At 46.6% G+C, this 17,212-nt stretch overlaps 7 protein-coding genes across 7 annotated transcripts; 4 read left to right on the top strand and 3 right to left on the bottom strand.

Moving 5' to 3' along the window:
- Positions 1–893: 893 nt before the first annotated feature.
- On the bottom strand, positions 894–2,528 carry TREMEDRAFT_44982 (uncharacterized protein). The gene is made up of 6 exons (XM_007006023.1): positions 2,424–2,528; positions 2,064–2,232; positions 1,922–2,015; positions 1,465–1,691; positions 1,055–1,353; positions 894–980 (listed from the first exon to the last, which is right to left on the bottom strand). The coding sequence occupies exons 1-6, from the start codon at positions 2,473–2,475 to the stop codon at positions 955–957; spliced, it is 867 nt and encodes a 288-aa protein (XP_007006085.1). The 5' UTR covers positions 2,476–2,528; the 3' UTR covers positions 894–954.
- A 287-nt stretch (positions 2,529–2,815) lies between these two features.
- On the top strand, positions 2,816–3,802 carry TREMEDRAFT_63889 (uncharacterized protein; the record flags this gene model as incomplete). The annotated part of the gene is made up of 4 exons (XM_007006129.1): positions 2,816–2,860; positions 2,954–3,087; positions 3,216–3,328; positions 3,492–3,802. 4 exons carry the CDS (start codon positions 2,816–2,818, stop codon positions 3,800–3,802), a joined length of 603 nt encoding a protein of 200 aa, XP_007006191.1.
- A 346-nt stretch (positions 3,803–4,148) lies between these two features.
- TREMEDRAFT_69516 (uncharacterized protein) lies at positions 4,149–6,810 on the top strand (the record flags this gene model as incomplete). The annotated part of the gene is made up of 7 exons (XM_007006222.1): positions 4,149–4,324; positions 4,462–4,771; positions 5,054–5,359; positions 5,627–5,765; positions 5,994–6,093; positions 6,308–6,485; positions 6,697–6,810. 7 exons carry the CDS (start codon positions 4,149–4,151, stop codon positions 6,808–6,810), a joined length of 1,323 nt encoding a protein of 440 aa, XP_007006284.1.
- Positions 6,811–8,220: 1,410 nt separating this feature from the next.
- On the bottom strand, positions 8,221–9,545 carry TREMEDRAFT_18081 (uncharacterized protein; the record flags this gene model as incomplete). The annotated part of the gene is made up of 4 exons (XM_007005903.1): positions 8,221–8,261; positions 8,408–8,531; positions 8,904–9,062; positions 9,174–9,545. Coding segments are annotated over 4 exons (696 nt in total), but the record flags the coding sequence as incomplete, so codon positions are not given.
- Positions 9,546–9,773: 228 nt separating this feature from the next.
- Positions 9,774–11,011, top strand: TREMEDRAFT_44978 (uncharacterized protein). The gene is made up of 5 exons (XM_007006022.1): positions 9,774–9,815; positions 9,881–9,961; positions 10,211–10,431; positions 10,632–10,704; positions 10,781–11,011. Exons 1-5 carry the CDS (start codon positions 9,813–9,815, stop codon positions 10,991–10,993), a joined length of 591 nt encoding a protein of 196 aa, XP_007006084.1. The 5' UTR covers positions 9,774–9,812; the 3' UTR covers positions 10,994–11,011.
- Positions 11,012–13,080: 2,069 nt separating this feature from the next.
- On the bottom strand, positions 13,081–13,822 carry TREMEDRAFT_63885 (uncharacterized protein; the record flags this gene model as incomplete). The annotated part of the gene is made up of 3 exons (XM_007006128.1): positions 13,081–13,284; positions 13,453–13,630; positions 13,728–13,822. 3 exons carry the CDS (start codon positions 13,820–13,822, stop codon positions 13,081–13,083), a joined length of 477 nt encoding a protein of 158 aa, XP_007006190.1.
- Positions 13,823–14,350: 528 nt separating this feature from the next.
- Positions 14,351–16,714, top strand: TREMEDRAFT_74376 (uncharacterized protein; the record flags this gene model as incomplete). The annotated part of the gene is made up of 5 exons (XM_007006221.1): positions 14,351–14,795; positions 14,840–15,167; positions 15,215–15,275; positions 15,346–16,038; positions 16,088–16,714. The coding sequence occupies exons 1-5, from the start codon at positions 14,381–14,383 to the stop codon at positions 16,712–16,714; spliced, it is 2,124 nt and encodes a 707-aa protein (XP_007006283.1). The 5' UTR covers positions 14,351–14,380.
- Positions 16,715–17,212: the final 498 nt, after the last annotated feature.

The raw sequence follows: 17,212 nt of genomic DNA, 5'->3' as shown, positions 1-17,212 counted from the left end.
TTGACAGTTCGATCGACCCGACGCCTGAGGCGATAGATGTGTAGTGGTAGAGTATGTATGTCAAGGGATGGATATGATAGATGATAAGATGTCGATGGAGAGGTGGGTGGCAAGACCGAACTGTTGAGGAATGGTAGTCAAGTTCCCTCCTTCGATCTAAGTGACTGATCCGATGTAATGGGAGACGGAGGCAGGGATAAAAGCACCGAGCCGACTGTTGCCGTCGCCGTCGTCGAGGGGGTTGTGATAGGTTGTTTGTGTAACTATAGATGTAAAGAGGAGAGAGCAGAAGGACGGAGATGTGGAAATGGCCGAGACGCACAGACAAAAAGGAGTACTTTCTCCTCGATCGTGGGTGACGCCCGTTGTATGAATCACCTCTTACTTCTTTGTGTTGTTTTGGGTCTGGGACATGCTATGACGCAGCATATAGCAAAGTAGTGGCGGGAGAAGAGCAGGAATGAGATCTAAAGATGAAGATGGTTCAATTGAAAGAGATGTTAGAGTACGTCGTCCCTCTTACTCGACGGCCGAGGGGGGCTGGTACGCTGGTAGGGTCATATCGAGTGGCGTAGACGCGTTAGGCCGAACGTCCAGATACACCGTCTAACATGCAGCCATACACCTGATCTTTTCGTGATGTTAGCTTTCCCTGCATAAGCCTTGGGAATGCTTCACAGCGCAGCGTGCAGCAGGTAGATGAAACCGGGTGGGTGATCATCCCACTCCTTTTATGCACAGGAGCAAGTTACATCAAGGGTCAAGGTAAGGCGTTTATCCTCGAATCCCATCTTCACTCTCATCCTCTGCCCCACTCTACGACCATAGCCGATGTAGCCTCGAACAGGGCGGCTCCGCCTAACCGACTTCGCCCTCGGCAGGAGCAAATGCTTCGAACAGCTCATCAAATGATGCATGATGAAACGTGGAGGATCGATGAAATACATATGCAAACTAACCCTGTCTTTGTTCTCGGGGTTCTGCACTATCAGCGACGTCGGCCCTGGATATAGAAAGTTGTCATGGGGCAAGTGGGGGAGAAGGGTCGACTTACGACTCCAAGAAACTGAAATGATCAATGAGTCATAACCAAACCCATCCATCCTGTTGAGAGCCGTCTCCGCATTGGCCTTGTTATCAAAGGATACGAATCCGAACCCTTTGCTGACACGAGTTTCACGATCCCGGACGACGTTGGCACGCGCCACCCTTCCAAAGGGCTCGAACAGGGCGCGAAGGTCGTCGTCTTCAGCATCGAGGGAGAGAGATGTGACACGGAGAGTGGGGAGATCGTCTCTGTTGCGATACATTGATTCGCCTCCTCCTGCGGCACCAGGACCACCACGTTGAGATCTGTCATCAGCATGGGAAAATTTTCCAACACGTTATTCCGCAAACACTGAAAGGGGTTGAACAAACGTGATCAACAACCTAGTGATCACTCGGACGAAGGCGACGACTCACGGAGGAACATATTTCCCAGTTGTACCAGCACCCCTCGCTCCTAGACCGCTCATTCCACTAGGAGCGGCCGGGGCAGGCTCCTCGTCACCCAATTCGAGATTCTCCAATGCTGCGAGTTGATCTTTGTATGGGCATTTGGCGGTGAAATGGGCTCCTTTACACAGACGACAAACGACTGCTTTGCCAACGGGAGCTTTTGCAGTTTGTTCTTGTTCGACCGGTTCGGCCTGTTATGAGCTTCGTCCCAAAGTCCCTTACACCCCATTTTCCATGCCCGCTACTCTTAACAAGCAGCTATCAAATGAACAAATATGTCCGTAGAACGAGCCTTCCTCCGAAGATCACACCTTCAAGACGGCTGACGTGCCACTATTGACAAGAGCCTACCACGGGAGATGTGTAGGTGACGATGAGTTTCGAGGAAGATACAGTGAAAGAGTAAATGAGGACAACCAACCTTTGACACTGGACCGATCTTCAGATGTATATTCTCTCCAATAATAGTAGTCTTCCTATCCGGTCCCGACGGTCTACCTTTATCATCTCCGAACCTATTTCCATCAGCTCCTATTCTGTGCGATACAAACCTCGAGACTCGCTTTGGCCATTTCTTCCTCTCAGCTGCGGCATGTGATACCACCTGAGTCACCATCTTCCGTCTGACTCTGCGAGTATGTTTGACTTTCCTACCCTTTTCGTCTAATTTCCACGTGATGATAGTGGTTATTCCATCTGGAGTGGTGGTTTCGGTATCGGGTGGCAACTCGGCTATAAGTCAGCTAGAGTATCACACGCCCGACGTTATCTCTTTCATACTACCTGTTGCATGTTCCACTCCCCACTATCACGATGTAATGTCATATCCTGAGAGCGTGTGGCTCACGAGTTTCTCTTACGAGAGCATGATTGCCGGTGAGGTGAACCAGGAGAGGACAGGTAGTATCAGGAATAAAACCCACGCTCGGCATCCTCATCTGCCGCCCAGTCCGTGTGTTTTTGATACGAGGCCATCTCGATTTGTCTGTTCTTGCTGGTGTACAGGGGTACAGGGGCTTGTTATATGTCTAACTCTATCTACTTTGAGCTTCTGAACAATCTCGAGAGCTCAAAACGCTGGACGAACGGCGAAATCGGGATTTTGTCCTTTTGTCTTCACTGAGAGAATGTGGCACTTTCTCTCCACCCATCGATGGAGCCCCGCTGTGACATTGACGTCAGTCCTTCGCTCTTCATCGGGTGACATGAAGAGCACCCCACCAATACATTGATACATTGAAGCCGACACACATAACACGACAGAGTGTGCTATTGACATTGGAAGATAAGATCTGAAAAGAAAAAAAATTACAAAATGACCACCACTGGAAGGCTAGTCCCCGTTCTTGTTGCAGCCGGCGTAGGTAAATCGCGATCTCACTCCTCTGTCCATTTTTAACTCTTATCATTTCCACAATGCCCACAACGTCTCCTATTCTACTGCTTGTGTCAGCTGATATCAGGCGTGGTGAGCGGTGTATACATTTGGAATGCACCATTACGCGAGTTGTCGGGAAAGACACCAGCTCCTGGACCGGTAGAAGATGGCAGGAGTCAGAGTGTCAAAGATGGCAAAGATACGGATGGGTGAGTCATAGGGTGTGTTGTATCTTTCCCTTGATCCCCTCTCAGATGATGATAATCGCTCTTGATCAGATCCTGTAATGGTGATGCTCAAAAGGGGGAGTCTGGGCCTTAGTGAATCTGACGACCAGATCCCCTTCGTCTAATCCCCATCCATCTTTGAAATCCGGAGGAGCATCACCTGTCAATCAGGGATCACCCACTGTAGCTGGTACTTCGGCCGAAGGGAGGAAGAGTATGTCAGGTGGGTCAGATGCTTTTCTTATCTAAAAATTCGTCAATCATCCCGCACCTCGTATCTGCGGCTGATCACGATATTTCCTCTCCATCACATGTTTGACTCTTTATCCACTTGCCATATCTTGTCAGTCTGTCTTGAAAGGGGAATATTTATGTAGAATCGGTAGCTAGATGCATAACTCGTATACTTGCTCTTAAGAACTGGGCGAAACCCCCTCAAACGCTTATCAAAGTTCCAGAATTGAGCTTACCTTTAGCCGACCATAACGTCTCCATTCGCTCTAATCCAAAAGAACAAGACGGTTCCGCCGGCGGTGGTCAGGGTCTTGCGGAGATGCGTGAACGTAAAATGCGTGGTCAAGGCGGTCCATCACCTCAAGGGGGAGATACGAAATCTCAACCTGTCGCTGCCGTGGCTAATGAAGGTGCAGGGGGTGGAGTGAAGAAACAGGGTAGGTGGTGGTTAGGAGGGTGGTAATTTCCCTGTCTCTCTTCCTCTGTACTGTAGGCATGTAGCACATATCCATAAATAGTATGCGAGAAATTTGTTATCACAAGACAATAGTTTGCTGCGAATCCTTTTTGTTCTTTGATTCGTTCCTGAACACCACGATCATTAATTAGGCACGGAAATGTGCTTTGAGCAGCATGCAGCATGGCGGCACGGAACACTACATACTTACACATATGATACCTAGCTAACCTGAACATGTAAATATCAGAACCGACATCCGGCATGTTGAAGACCGAAGAAAAGGAGTTCCATGGTGATCTAGTTTCACAGTAGACAGAAAGGCCTGTAGCTGTTTGTGTATAAGTTTCTGATGACGATTCCGATTCGAATACCGAGTTTGGGGGAGGTGGTGTTGTTAGTTGGGACGTATGTCGGCTTGAGGTTTTTACATTATGTTGTATGGAGACCACTTACCTCTCCTTTTAGACAATTGAGGGCTCCTCCGGGAGGGAATGGATGGATGGGACATTATCCTCTTCTGGTCGAGTGAGTTTTCTTTGCATTGCCTTTTCACCCATTATATCAATCCTGTCTTCATCTCTCGTATGGATACCATCAGTCCCTGCCTCCTTTACAGAAGAGAACGGGAAAGACGTTGTTATAGTGTACTTATTGACATGCAGCTACTATTTCATCCAAGGTCTAGATGAATGGGTTACCAAACTCGGAAAGACATTTCAAATCAATGGTCTCTTATGGGTCAATCCTCGTTTAGTGACCATAGACCCAAGAGCTATCTCTCATATATTCGGTAACACTTCTTTATATGTCAAACCGGAACGGTTGAGATTATTGTTGGGGAGATATATGGCGAATGGATTGATTCCTGCCGAAGGGGAGAGACATAGATTACAGAGGAAGGTTGTACAAAGGTTGTTTAGTCGACAGGGATTGAAAGATATGACTGAAGGAATTCAGAAGAAAGTTGAGCAAGTGAGTACTTTATCTTCATTTCCCCTTCTTATCTCTGTCTGGTTGAGCACGGAATGATCCTCTATCCCTCTGAACTTACCTTTCTAACCGTACGCCTTGATACTAAATCCGAACCCCTCTCATGATGAAATCCACCACTGTGAGCTTGTTACACAACCACAAGCAATTCGATCCAACGGTCTGTCCTTAAATGAGTTTGTCCATTGTCGGTCTTAGAGATCGACCGTATGTCTTCGAAAAGTGTATGAAGACTCAAGAGCTAGGAGAATACTGAATTCATAGCTTAGAGATACGATAGCAGATCTTTGTTCAGACCTTACTTTATCCCCTCCTTACACACGAGACGATCTGATGATGAACCTTCCTGAAACTTATCGTATCATAGATATCTACGACCTCACATTAAGGTGTTTCTACGATGTCATCGGACAAACTACATTGGGATACGATTTCGATTGTGTTGCTGAATGGAATGGACAGGGTGGAAAGATATATGAAAAGTATGAAAAGATGATGCAGCCTTATAATGGGATGTATAGCTGGGATCAGCATTTGAGGATCATCTTACCTCTTTTAAATAAGATATGGGTGAGTGCACGTCTTCAGCTCTATTTTCTCATACCCTTCACTCTGTCTTCGTACTCACTCCTATCTCCTCCCTACTCGTTGTCCCTTTCAAATCGGTCACACCCTGCCTGTCTTTCTAGCAATTACAGGTCGCTCAGTGTCGATTTGCAACTTTCAGATGGTCATTCTGTGTTGAGGATCATTAAGCTTCCCTGACCATTGTCCGACTGGCGAGAAAGAGGTGGTTTGAGAGGATGAGAGGAAAGAAAACTTGACTGATGTTCATAGCCCTCCGAGAATCTACGCAGGGTTAACGCAGGAATGGGACCCCTCAAAGCTTTAGCGAAGAAAAGGGTAGCAGAACGAAAACGTGAAATGGCAGAGGGGAACGACTCGAAGGATCAGAAGGATTTGATTAGTGTAATGCGTGAGTTTTCCATTCCTACCTCTTTCCTTTTCACTCTTCATCAGTCATCCTTGTTCAACGACTGAATACACCCATCACTCGCTACATGTTAGTCTACCAAGTCTAAAATATTTGATCCAAGATATGTCCATAAAGTCAAAATCGAAAAACCGATCCTGGAGCAGGACGCCAACAAGCAGGACTTGACTGTATGATGTCTTGAGGCTTTAGAAATAGCTGAAATTGCAGTGAGAGCTAATCTGGCCAATCCGCCCGATCAACAATTGACAGAAGATGAGATAATTGGTCAATTGGCAACTTTCCAATTTGCTGGATCTGATACCAGCGCGTGAGTCTCATTCGTCCCGCGTACTCATAGTATACCTGATCACTGTCACTTGAAACTTTATCAGATTTCTTCGTATTGACTCCATCTTCCATAGATCGTGACACAAACGTATGACAAATGGAGAACGCGAATTCGCAATGAGAACTCAGTGTTCAATATACAATGAAAGAAAAAGGGAAGAAGGGACGAAAGGATTAAACAGACTAACAATCAGTGGAACAGTCGCTTTTTGTCTCTGGCAACTCGCCCTTCAACCTGAATTTCAATCAAGACTCCGGGCTGAATGTCTTGCATATGGCGATAAGCTACCTTTTGAAAATATCGATGATTTACCCTACCTCAACGCTGTGATGATGGAGGCATTAAGATGTAATCCTAGTATACCGGGTACGGTGAGTTGTTCTCTCTTCTCTTCTCTTCCCGTTTCAAATAGTAGTTTCCTCCAAGCAATCCTTTATATCTAGCGAGCTGGATGATACAACGTATTCTGGGTACCCGACAATTCCACCTTACTCAGCTTATGATGGAACAAAACATCGGGGGGTGGGAGGCGGGGACAATCGAGGGACAATGTGAAAGAAATGAATTTGATCCTGAGTATAGCTTCGTCAGGCCACGCAAAACGATATTATACCTCTAGCTTCACCTATAATCAATACAGACGGTAAACCAATCACCGAGGTGAGAATTCGAAAAGGCCAATTTGTGAGTTTTTGACTTGTCGACTCTCTCCTTCAAGACTCAAAGTCACTCATACTTCTCATGTCTGATTTCATCAACCTTCCGCCAGCTCCTTCGATGATGACTGCGAACTATAAAGATCTGGGGACTTGAGGATTCAGGAAGCTAGCGAAGCACAGACCGAAAGAATTAGAGGTTTAGTAGTCTGGGTCTGGATACATACTGTGATATCGCACTTTTGCTATCGAAGAGCAATGGGATAAAGGGGTGATCAAATGATTGACTCAAAGGTACAAATACCTATCGAATTATTCAATATGACTCATACTTCTTGGGGATCTTCTCCACAGAAATTCGATCCTTCTCATTGGCTCGATTACGATGGACGTTCTATAAATCTTCCTTCTGTCACTTCGTCACCTACGGACACTTCTATTTCACAAGATAGAGACGTTAACCAGGCTTTTACCTCATCAATAGCTTCAAGGAAAAAAAGTAGAGTTTCCATTTCGATACAAACACAGGAGAATGAAAATGAACATGTGGTGGAGAACATAGGTTATCATGGTCTTTTGACTTTTATCGATGGACCTAGGAAATGCGTAGGGTATAAATTAGGTATGATAGAGATTAAATTGGTCTTATTCAATTTGATAAAGGAATTTATTTTCATGCCTGTTCCAAATAGGAAGATTTATAAATGGAATTTGTGAGTTTATGTCATAAACCCTTCTCCAACATTTCCCTCTTCTATCGTTATACATATGCGTTGCTCTTCTTTTCTCCCTTTCCCAAAGGTTGATGCCTCTCTTCAACGTTCAAGGTGTAAAACTCTTTGAATTGGTATCCATCAAGTTTCTCCAATGCACAAATTAGTTGGTCGAGTCTTTGATCAATCTTCTTCGAGAATCGTTGCTCTGATTTTCTTGCTCGTTACTGGACGAAGTGAGGAATATAAATTTGAGGAAGAAGTTTCTGATTGGACAGATTCTCCACACGTCCTTATCTTCAAGGAGAGTTGATGACTAGAGGATGTGGATTACCGTTGGTCGTTCGGCCTTATACTGCGGAAAACGAGTAGATCGTCAAATCTTGTGTCCTCGGGTAATAACAAGGATGTATACTGTTCTTATACTTTTCTCTCAAGGATGTCCAATGATTCAAATATCGAAAAATCTCGACTTCTACACAATTGAAAGAGTTCGGCGTTCTATAGGTTGTCTTCACAGAACTCGGGTAGGATAGTTGAGCACGAAGCTTCAAGAGACAGTTGAGCACCGCCTTGTCTCGCGAAGACGTTCGTCGTATGATTGAGACAATTTCGCACATGGAAACGTCATGAGGTCGTGTCAATGAAATGAAATGTAATTGAAAGACCTGGTGTCTTGAGGGAAGGTGATTTGCATTGGTGTTCGTCGGATTGGGAAATCGAAAGTCGGTTCAAATTCCTTTATAACCCATGCAAACGAAATAAGCTTCACTCGATTCTTAATATTAGCTTCCACAATTTGTCTCCTACCGGCGTCTCTCTCTGCGAGTACTACTTGGGGTTCCGTGTTCCATTACTGAATGCCACGAGAAGACGAATGGATGTCAAGTTAAGAAGAGATTGAGGGAGGAGAGGAAGACGGACCTTTTCTACTCTCTTTAGGTTTATCCACGAAAACTTTATCAAAGAAAGGTATGAGTTCTTGTCGTTTGAAATCGTCTAAATCTGGATGAGAAAAGAATTTCATACTGTCCATCAGCTTTCTCTTCTACTTTTCTGCTTCGTCTTCTTTAATTCGAGACAACTCTCTTCATTGACGGAATTCCCCACTCAAACTTGAGATACCTCTGTTATGACAAACGGGACAACCTTTCGCAGTTTACTTTCGAAGGACTCACACGAGATTCCCACCCGAGCTTTTCCGTGGTCTCTTTCCATTTGGACGAGCACCCGCTGAAGATGTTCCCCCATGTCCGAGTGACTCCGTTTGGGTGTTTGAGGAAGTGTCAAGCGTTCCCGAGATGGAAGAGGGAGTGGAGCCCCCCGGGGATCTCAGTACGGTTGTTGAAGCGTTCGGATCCGATGGGTTTGTGAGGGGGGAGTGGGAGGAATGAGAAGAAGATGGAGAAGATCGAAGGACTGTCTTGGCGAATTGAGTGGCACCTCGTACTAAATCCAAACTAGCTTGTATATCTCTTATCCTGATACCAGACATAGGAGCCATCATATCGCTCAACACGCAATCCAACAATAGTTCATCTTTCTCTTCCACATTTCCTATCTCACCTAGCTCGATATCCTTATACATTGAAGGTAAAACTTCTTTATCCAACGTACGAGCTTCTCCTACTTCTCTCGATGACGAGTTAATCTTGGAGTTCCTTAGACGTTTGAAAAGTTCTATTCTCACATTATCATCTAGAAAATCTCCAGTGATGATGTCCACATCAGGTATAGGTTCCATAGGTAGTATATCAAGCGCGAATACACTTCCTCTTTTTCTTCTTTCTTTCTCTCTCATCACATTGTGTTGTTCCACTTTATTATCGGCCACTTTCTGATCCTGCTTCTGCTTGTTGAATACATACTTGACCGCCACTTGTGACCATCCACCAGGAGCAGCACCAAGATCTACCACATTAGATCCTTGACCGAAGAGAGGATAGCGAGTGATCAGGGAGAGAAGTTTGAAAGAAGATCTTGATCGATAATTCTCATCGGAAGAGGAACGTTTGAGAACGTATGGATCTTTTGAATGTCTTGATAACCATCTAGAAGACGAAGATGATTTACCGAGTAGTCTGATAGTTTTGTACATCGGTTTGTGGTTTTGAGATGCTTCATATCTAAGGAAAAAGTCGAATGCCTTCTATTTAGTTTGCTGAGTTTCAGACTTTTGGTGTTTCAGGCACAAGTTTTGCCACATGATGGACACGTGGTTTCTTCCCATCTCCGTTGTAGCCGCTAGCCGCTGTCTCCGTCGCCTTGTGACTTTGTGAGCATTGGGTCAGTGGAAACGGACAAGATAGTGGACAACGAGAACTAGGGAATGGTGCGTTTTACTTTACCATTCGTTCTTCTGATTTCAAGATCATCTGACGGCGGGTTGACCTCCAGGCCAACGCTTCGTCCAAGAGGATCGTGTCCGCCAATGAGACAGCGTTGAAGAACCTACGCTTAGGATTTTTGATAGTCAACGTGAGTACTTCCTCTTTGATAAATATCCCTCGTTTATCTTTGCAACTAACATCATCACCTGAGACTTCTCCCCTGTGGTGGGCCGAGTGTGTCTTCTCTCCTCAGACACATTCCACGGATTCTCAGGAGGTTGGGGTGTGGAAAGAGTGATCTCATGAGCTTGGAAGATCGAAAGAGTCATGACTCCAGTCACGAGCTTTATGTGGTGGCATCACAAGTTACGAGACATGATTGATACACTAATCTCAGTTATCCGCATTGATCTTACGTCTCATACTATCCCGAATAACATCCCGATCCGCTATACCGCGCCTGATACCTGTCGTCTTACAGATCGGATCGTTCGTAGGGAGTTTATCAGTCTGGAGATGGTTCGTTTTGATCTCTACTCCGAGGATAGGAAGCGATGGGAAGGTCAGATCAGGGGAGGATTTAGGAGGTAAGGGGGTGGTTGAGCTAGCTTGGGATCTGTAAGTGCTCTTGTCTTCTCTTTCTTTTTCTTTACCTCTTGCTCGATTCGCTCTCTGCTCATGATACGATCATTACCTCTCTCTATTTTCCTCCCTGTAATCTGTATCAATTGGAGACAGTCGTGGAGATGGTATGAGTTGCAGAAATCATGCTGGAATGATAGGAGTGTCATATTGGTGAATCGACCTCTGACTGACAGGATTTACATGACTTGGATATGTACCCTCGGCAGTGCTCTATTAGGCGAATGGATTTGGTGGTTGATGTTGCTCGTAAGTTCCTGATACTCCTTCACCCCCTTTATCTCCAGTCCGGGCTCAACAAAGTGGGACAGCTACTAATAAACAGATTCCGATTTTCGGTACATACAAAGCATTCTACACACTTAAACCCCTGTTAGGAATGTTCCTTCCTTCCCTCTTCGGACCCCGTTCCAACATCTCACCAGACCCCGAGACAACAAAAAACGGAAGTGGTACACCCGGTGAATCGAAGAAACAAGCGAAACTTCGTGTCAGAGCCGAAAAGGGGGATAAGAGAGTTCAACAGCGTAAATCTTGATGTGATCTTGATACTCATACAGTGCAAAGAGTACTAGTAGTGTTGGCCCGATCTGGCAGTTATCTGAAGATGGGGACGCTAGTCAATAGTTGAACCAAACAGATCGTCAAAAGCCAAATGTGGCATGGACTAAAACGCGAATCAGACATATCTATTTGCCTCGTTGTAGTTAGGGTGAAACATCCGACAACCGAACAGAGGTCAGACAAAGCGCTTGATTAGTCGATCCCGGGGATCCCGCCCTGACTCGGTAGCGTCGCTGCGAACATGCTTCGCTTCTGACTGCTTACGGTCGCGTTGAGAGTCAGCATCGATACATGGTGTTAACACACCACACCGGTGTCTTTGTCAGTTACAAGGGTGATATGTATTGTTCGATCCAAGGAGCTTTGCTTGGGGCATGGAGCAGGAACCATTCTTCCCAAATCTCTCATTCACATGACCTCATGATAATAGCCGTTCCTGAATATTCAGATCCCATGTTCCTTAACGCGACTATTGCTCTACGCGCAGAAGTTGTGGGGAATTGTGAGATTTGGTGCGGTCTTTGGCGGCGGGGGTGGCAAGCCATAGGCCATAGGCCATAGGGCACCCTTGAAAGAATGGATGCGTGGTTCTTGGCTAAACACAGCTTTTCCCTTCCAAAGTCACTTCCCTCACCATTCACGAACACCGTCCCGTTGACCCCGTTGCCCTGGGTACGCGTCATGCATCCATGCATCCATCCTTACCTAACACAGGCCGAAACAACCCCATATCTCGCGTCACCATTTTCTTTGATATTTTTGACCCTTTCCCCGTTTCCCCAATTGCCCGAACCCCGCTTACCGCTCGCCCCTGTCACCATGTCTCGGCTCCCGTCTAAGCCGGACAAGGTGGTGTGTCTACTACTGTCCTTCGAGAGAACCTTATTATCGTCCTACGCGTCTCCTGGACCACGTACTCTGCGACAGCCATGGTACGACCCCCTTATTCGACGCCAACCGCTCTGAACTTTGACCTCTGATGACAAGTTTTTGCCCGTCGATTGACGCCTCCATGATGCCCGAGATCCATGTAGTTTGTAGCTTGTACTGTAGCAAGGATGCAATTGTGGCAATCAAAAATTTATCCTTCCGTCTCCTCCTTTCCATCTCCACCTCCACCTGTATCCACCGGCCTCCAAGTCACTCGAATGCATAGTGTGACCAGTGACTAGTGTCATAGGTTGTCTTTTGCTTCGGTGTCACGATGGAGTTTTAGTACCCGTTATACGAATTGTTTTTTTGTCTCCCTGATATTTCCGTTCCCTTTGTTGCCGCACAGGGTAAACATGGAACAGGGATTCGGATCCATCGATACAGGGACGAGGGTTAACTTTAGATGAGATTTTCTTCCACCCTTTTACCCCGGATATCTTACTTTCTTTGGGTAAGTTGGCCGTTGTGGGTTGGGTGGCAAGACGTTGAGGATACATTCGAACATTTCATGATCAGGGGAAGGGGAATGAAGAGAGATCATCATCATTCATACTTGCCTTTTCCAAGGTGTCCCAACCACAAGTCTTCCCGCCTCGAGTTTCGTTCATGGTCCGGAAGCTGAGCTTCGCTACGAAAGTAGACGAAACGAGACAAAGAATCAACTAGCATCTAAGCAAATTCAGCACAGCAACCCGTAGTCCGTAGTTTTGAAGAGATTTTCATTCAATCAAACGTCATTTTTCAGCACCATCCCTTTGAATCTCCATATCCTCTTTTGTCCTAAAGACATTTCAGGAGACTCCACCCGACTCATCTTGTACAACTCCCTTTGGCTTTTACTTGCCCGAGACGCGTTGCATCCAAAGGTGGAGTAAGGGAAGTTTTGTTCTCCCTCTTCCTCTCCCTTCCTCCCTCCCCCTCATCCCCTCGTTTTTCCTGTTGAAAGCGGAGGGGTGAAGGGTTTACGACCATACTCGACATCACTTTTTTCAATTATAACATCACTTCATCATCACATTGTAGCGAACGAAGATCACAGAAGAATATAGAAGATTTGACACCGGAAGTTTTAAGTAGAAGTTTGGACATTGGACGACATTTTTAACGACCAAACGAGCTATATACGAATTACGATTGCAAGGTGACCATCACATCAAACATCAAATCATTCCACGCACGATCGAGTACGTTCTTTTCCCTGGCTGGTCGTACTGCGCACCTTCCGTCCACCCGGCAAGTATAGCCTTCATTGGGATCGAGATCTCGCCACCACCGAAGGGACCAAGTCGCAAAAAGATTGCCGTTCACGTCGTCACCCCCTCGAACACCCCACTCAATCAATCAAACTGATCCTTCATCTTTCATCATAGAAAGAGACTAGATCGGCGAGGTACGATCAGTTTTGATCTCAAGCCCCATCCCATCTCATCCCATCCCATACACGGTCAAGGTTGAAACCGAACCACCCCTCTTCCGCTTCACTGTGAAGGAGTGACGCACTTCATACGCCTCTTGGAAAAAAAGGACCAAAACCTCCCTACCCGACACTATCGGATCCCCCTCATCCCTCCTAGTTCCCTCTGTTCCCATCCTATTATCACCCTCCCTCCCTCCCTCGGGGCTTCGGGCCCAAGCCGTTGTTGCGCCGCCACCCGTTTGGGCGCTTGGATCTCTCCATCTGCCGTCGTCAGTCAAGTGCAAGTTTAGGAAGGCTCATTTTTTAAAACCCACGCGGATCATACGTTAAACCTTGTCCCATCATTTCCTTTTCTCACTTGTCCACTAATTCATCCTTCCTATCACACCTCATTCGGTCATTCACACCCCTCCGCACTGCTTCGGGACCGCAGCCATAGCCCTCTTTTTTCATCTGTGTGACGGCCAGACCTTGCCTCGATCACAACACTTCTCTGTGAGATTTGTGATTTCTGTGACACATCAACTCTTCTTTCTCCGACTCGCGGCGAACTCAAACAATATAATTCACCACCTTCTCTTCACAACGTTTCCCCCGACGAGGTGTATTAGTTCAGTTGGTGGTCTGGGAATTTGAAGAAGACGTTTAAAAGTCAAGACAAGGGTTTGATCATCGCCACCTTTGACCAAACGGAAGATTGAACATTCAAGTGAGCAATCTTTTCTTTTCATATTTTACACCTTCTCATGCCCCCCTATACACACCCTTCTTCTTCACTTTCCAACTTCTTCTCACTTTCCGACTTCTTTACTTCTCGGTCAAAACTATTGATTCGCATCAACTGATCAATGCAGACATCTCTCACTTCTCGATCCCCCATTCCCATTTGCTTATCTTCTTCCGAGGTTCGGCAAACTTCACCTCTATCTTCCCCTCGGTCAAACTCACACACCAGTCGCCCCACCCTCATCAAATACATCACGGCATTATCACCCAATCCTACACTCGCTCATGAATACATATCCATACACACCACAATCCAGTTCTCACTTCACTCCCCTCACCCCTCCTTATCACTACCAGCATGATCCCCTCATAGTCGACGTCACTTACGCTTATCCGTACGCCCATTCCTCCGCTTCCACGCTCGCAGGTCGGTCGCCCGCGGACATCATGGACTACATGTATGGCAAGCCTGACTTTGGGGCGTCGATAGGAGTCGGTGCTCCTCTGTCTTTAAGACCCGAGAGGGCGGTGGCAACTGCTAAACCTAGACCTCCACCCGTATTCGACCCCACTTTGGCAACACCAGAGTTGTTTGATCCAGTCAGAGGAAGGAGGACTTTGAAGCCTGATATGAACATGGCGAAGAAGGGATCTTTTGCTGGTACTGCTACTGTTCAGACACCTCTGGCCGCCCACATAGGTTAGTCATGTCCTCTCCCTCTTCATGGTGTGGCTGACTATCAGCTGGATTGCTGGTGCACATATGGTTCGGACGCTTCCCTCAAATACGACCAAATACACCCTCGCGAAACATACCCAACTCTTTGGACCTCAGCCCGAACTTTACTTCTCCCATCAACCCATTACAATTCCAACCAGCAGAGTCCTTTATCAACAACGTTGCCCGCATCCTTCAAGTCACCCTCGTCTCTCACAGCGTCAGCGTCATCTCCTTGCTCTACGTTTATCGGATCAAAACAATGACGCAGCTCGCAGACTATCCTTTACCCCAAGGGAGCGAGTGGGGAGTGTTCGTGACGAGTTTGATCCTGGCAAATAAATACCTTGATGAGTGAGTCTGATCTCTATTGATCGCTTCGGCACCGAGTTGACGGTTAGCAACACGTATACCAATGCGACTTGGGCTGAACTCTCCGGTTACAACGTTAAGACGATAAACGTGGGTTCACACCGTTTCTCGAGCAGTTGTTGCTGACGCCCTGCAGTTGATGGAAGCAGAATTTCTCCAGGGTTTGACATACAGCCTTACGGTCAACAAAGAAGACTACGAACACTGGAACATGATCCTCGAAGGTTTCGTTCATGCCAAGGAACGCGAGAACGCTTTGAACCGAAGTCGCCTTGCATATTCCCCTTACACCATTCCGCAAGCTGGCTTGTACACCCCTCAGTCCATTGCCGCTCCCACCATACCCATTCCTGGTGGTTTATACCGAGCTCGAACCGCTTCACCCGCCAAAACGACTCCCTATGGATCTGTTCGAGCATCTCCCGAATATCCAAGGAAACGTTCAGCTGTCGACGCGTTCGCCGGAGATCTTCCCAGCTCATCAACCTCGGTCATGGAACAGATGCGTCTACCAAGTCGGAAAGCCGGCTTCACCCATCCAGTTACTCCCAATTACGCCGATGTGGTATACGGTGCACCGGTGATGGATCAACAAGGAGAAGGTTCTGGGCTGGGTCGGTCGTCGTCTCTAAACCGACAAATTGCCAGATTTCCGCACCAACTTCATGGCAGAAGAGGATCTGTGGGACATGTTCCTGCACCGACGCCTGCAAATGCTCCCCAGATGCCCCAGCAGCTGCCCCCGATGCAACATGCAATGGATGTGGACATCTCGTCTGGACAGCGCGATCTGTATTCCGCTCTCACATCGGCGTTCGCGTCCATGCAACTTCCGGCCAATGTGCCTCCCGAGGTAAGTTGGATTGACTTCGTTTCTCCGCAGATCGTTGCTGACTTGTCAGCATTTGGTGTTCTATACAATAGCGGCCGATCCTCACCCAGGACAAGATGGTGCTCCTCGAAAAGGAATATTACATTATCAAGAAGCCTTCCCCATGTACCCCCCTGATATCCAACCATACGCCATGCCACCTCGATCTGCTCAATACTCCGATTATTCAGGATCAGAACCAGCACAATCTCTTCGACCTTCTCCCATTGCTCGATTCACACATTCTAGTCATGCGACGCCTTACCACAACCAATCTCCATACATACCTGATCCTATCTATCTTCCTCCTCCACCATCATCCGCCACCACTCAAACGAATCATGACCCAGAGTGGCAAAGGGCGGAACCGATGCCTGCTCAATTTGCTAACGCCGGTCCTCCTGGTTACACCTACAACCCATGGAGATCACATGACTATAACGAGGGATCACAGGAATATAACGAGGAAGAGGCAATATGGGGATCGACAGCTGATGATGCGTATCTGCCTGGGGCGAGTGGCGGGGTAGTTGAGACAGGTTTGGGTATTGCCGGTATTAATCCTGGCCAACGGCCCATGGGAGAGACAAGATCATGGCATACTCCACCGAATAGGGAGAATGATCATGCGGAGAGGTTCGGTCAAGGGTATTGGTAATATGTGAGAGAGTTGAGGGGGGGAAACGACACATATGAACATGTTGATGACACAAAGACGAAAAATGACGAGAAAACAAAACACCATTCTGTACATTAGACATTTTTTTTCACATGGGGAGAGAGAAGTAATAGATACACATGACAAGGTCATGGGAGCATGGAGCATGAAGTAAGAGGCATAATAAGTGAGACATCGAAATCATGGAGAGTCAATGTGAGCATGAAGACATGAAGAATAAAGTACAAGTAGAACAATCATGCAACATAGAAAAATGTATCAGTATATCATCGTGATCAAGTTTTCTCCATCCTGTCCGATATAAGTATCGATCACATACTGTATCATCTCATCTGTCATCTTCCAATCGCAACTTGTCTGATTCCCCTTAGTAGTAGATAAATAGAGCAGGGAGCTTTACGACTGAGCATTTTCCAGATGTGGTGACGGATTACGTAACTCTGACCCTGTCACGCTTGTTCCTTCACCGTTTAAAGC

This window comes from Tremella mesenterica (assembly GCF_000271645.1).
Source record: "Tremella mesenterica DSM 1558 unplaced genomic scaffold TREMEscaffold_9, whole genome shotgun sequence".
NCBI classification, from domain to species: Eukaryota; Fungi; Basidiomycota; class Tremellomycetes; order Tremellales; family Tremellaceae; genus Tremella; species Tremella mesenterica.
Note: the sequence above shows the minus strand (reverse complement) of the source record. Positions and strands in the feature narration are given on the sequence as shown.

What these genes read in the sequence shown, in the direction of transcription:
- TREMEDRAFT_44978 (XM_007006022.1), top strand. An exon ending in TAGGATTTTTGATAGTCAAC is followed by an intron (nt 9,962 to 10,210) that starts GTGAGTACTTCC and finishes CACTAATCTCAG; the next exon opens with TTATCCGCATTGATCTTACG. An exon ending in TTTGGTGGTTGATGTTGCTC is followed by an intron (nt 10,705 to 10,780) that starts GTAAGTTCCTGA and finishes ACTAATAAACAG; the next exon opens with ATTCCGATTTTCGGTACATA.
- TREMEDRAFT_44982 (XM_007006023.1), bottom strand. Translation starts at nt 2,475, where the DNA reads ATGGCCTCGTATCAAAAACACACGGACTGGGCGGCAGATGAGGATGCC. An exon ending in GGCAGATGAGGATGCCGAGC is followed by an intron (nt 2,233 to 2,423) that starts GTGGGTTTTATT and finishes GCTGACTTATAG; the next exon opens with CCGAGTTGCCACCCGATACC. An exon ending in GAGAGGAAGAAATGGCCAAA is followed by an intron (nt 2,016 to 2,063) that starts GCGAGTCTCGAG and finishes TGATGGAAATAG; the next exon opens with GTTCGGAGATGATAAAGGTA.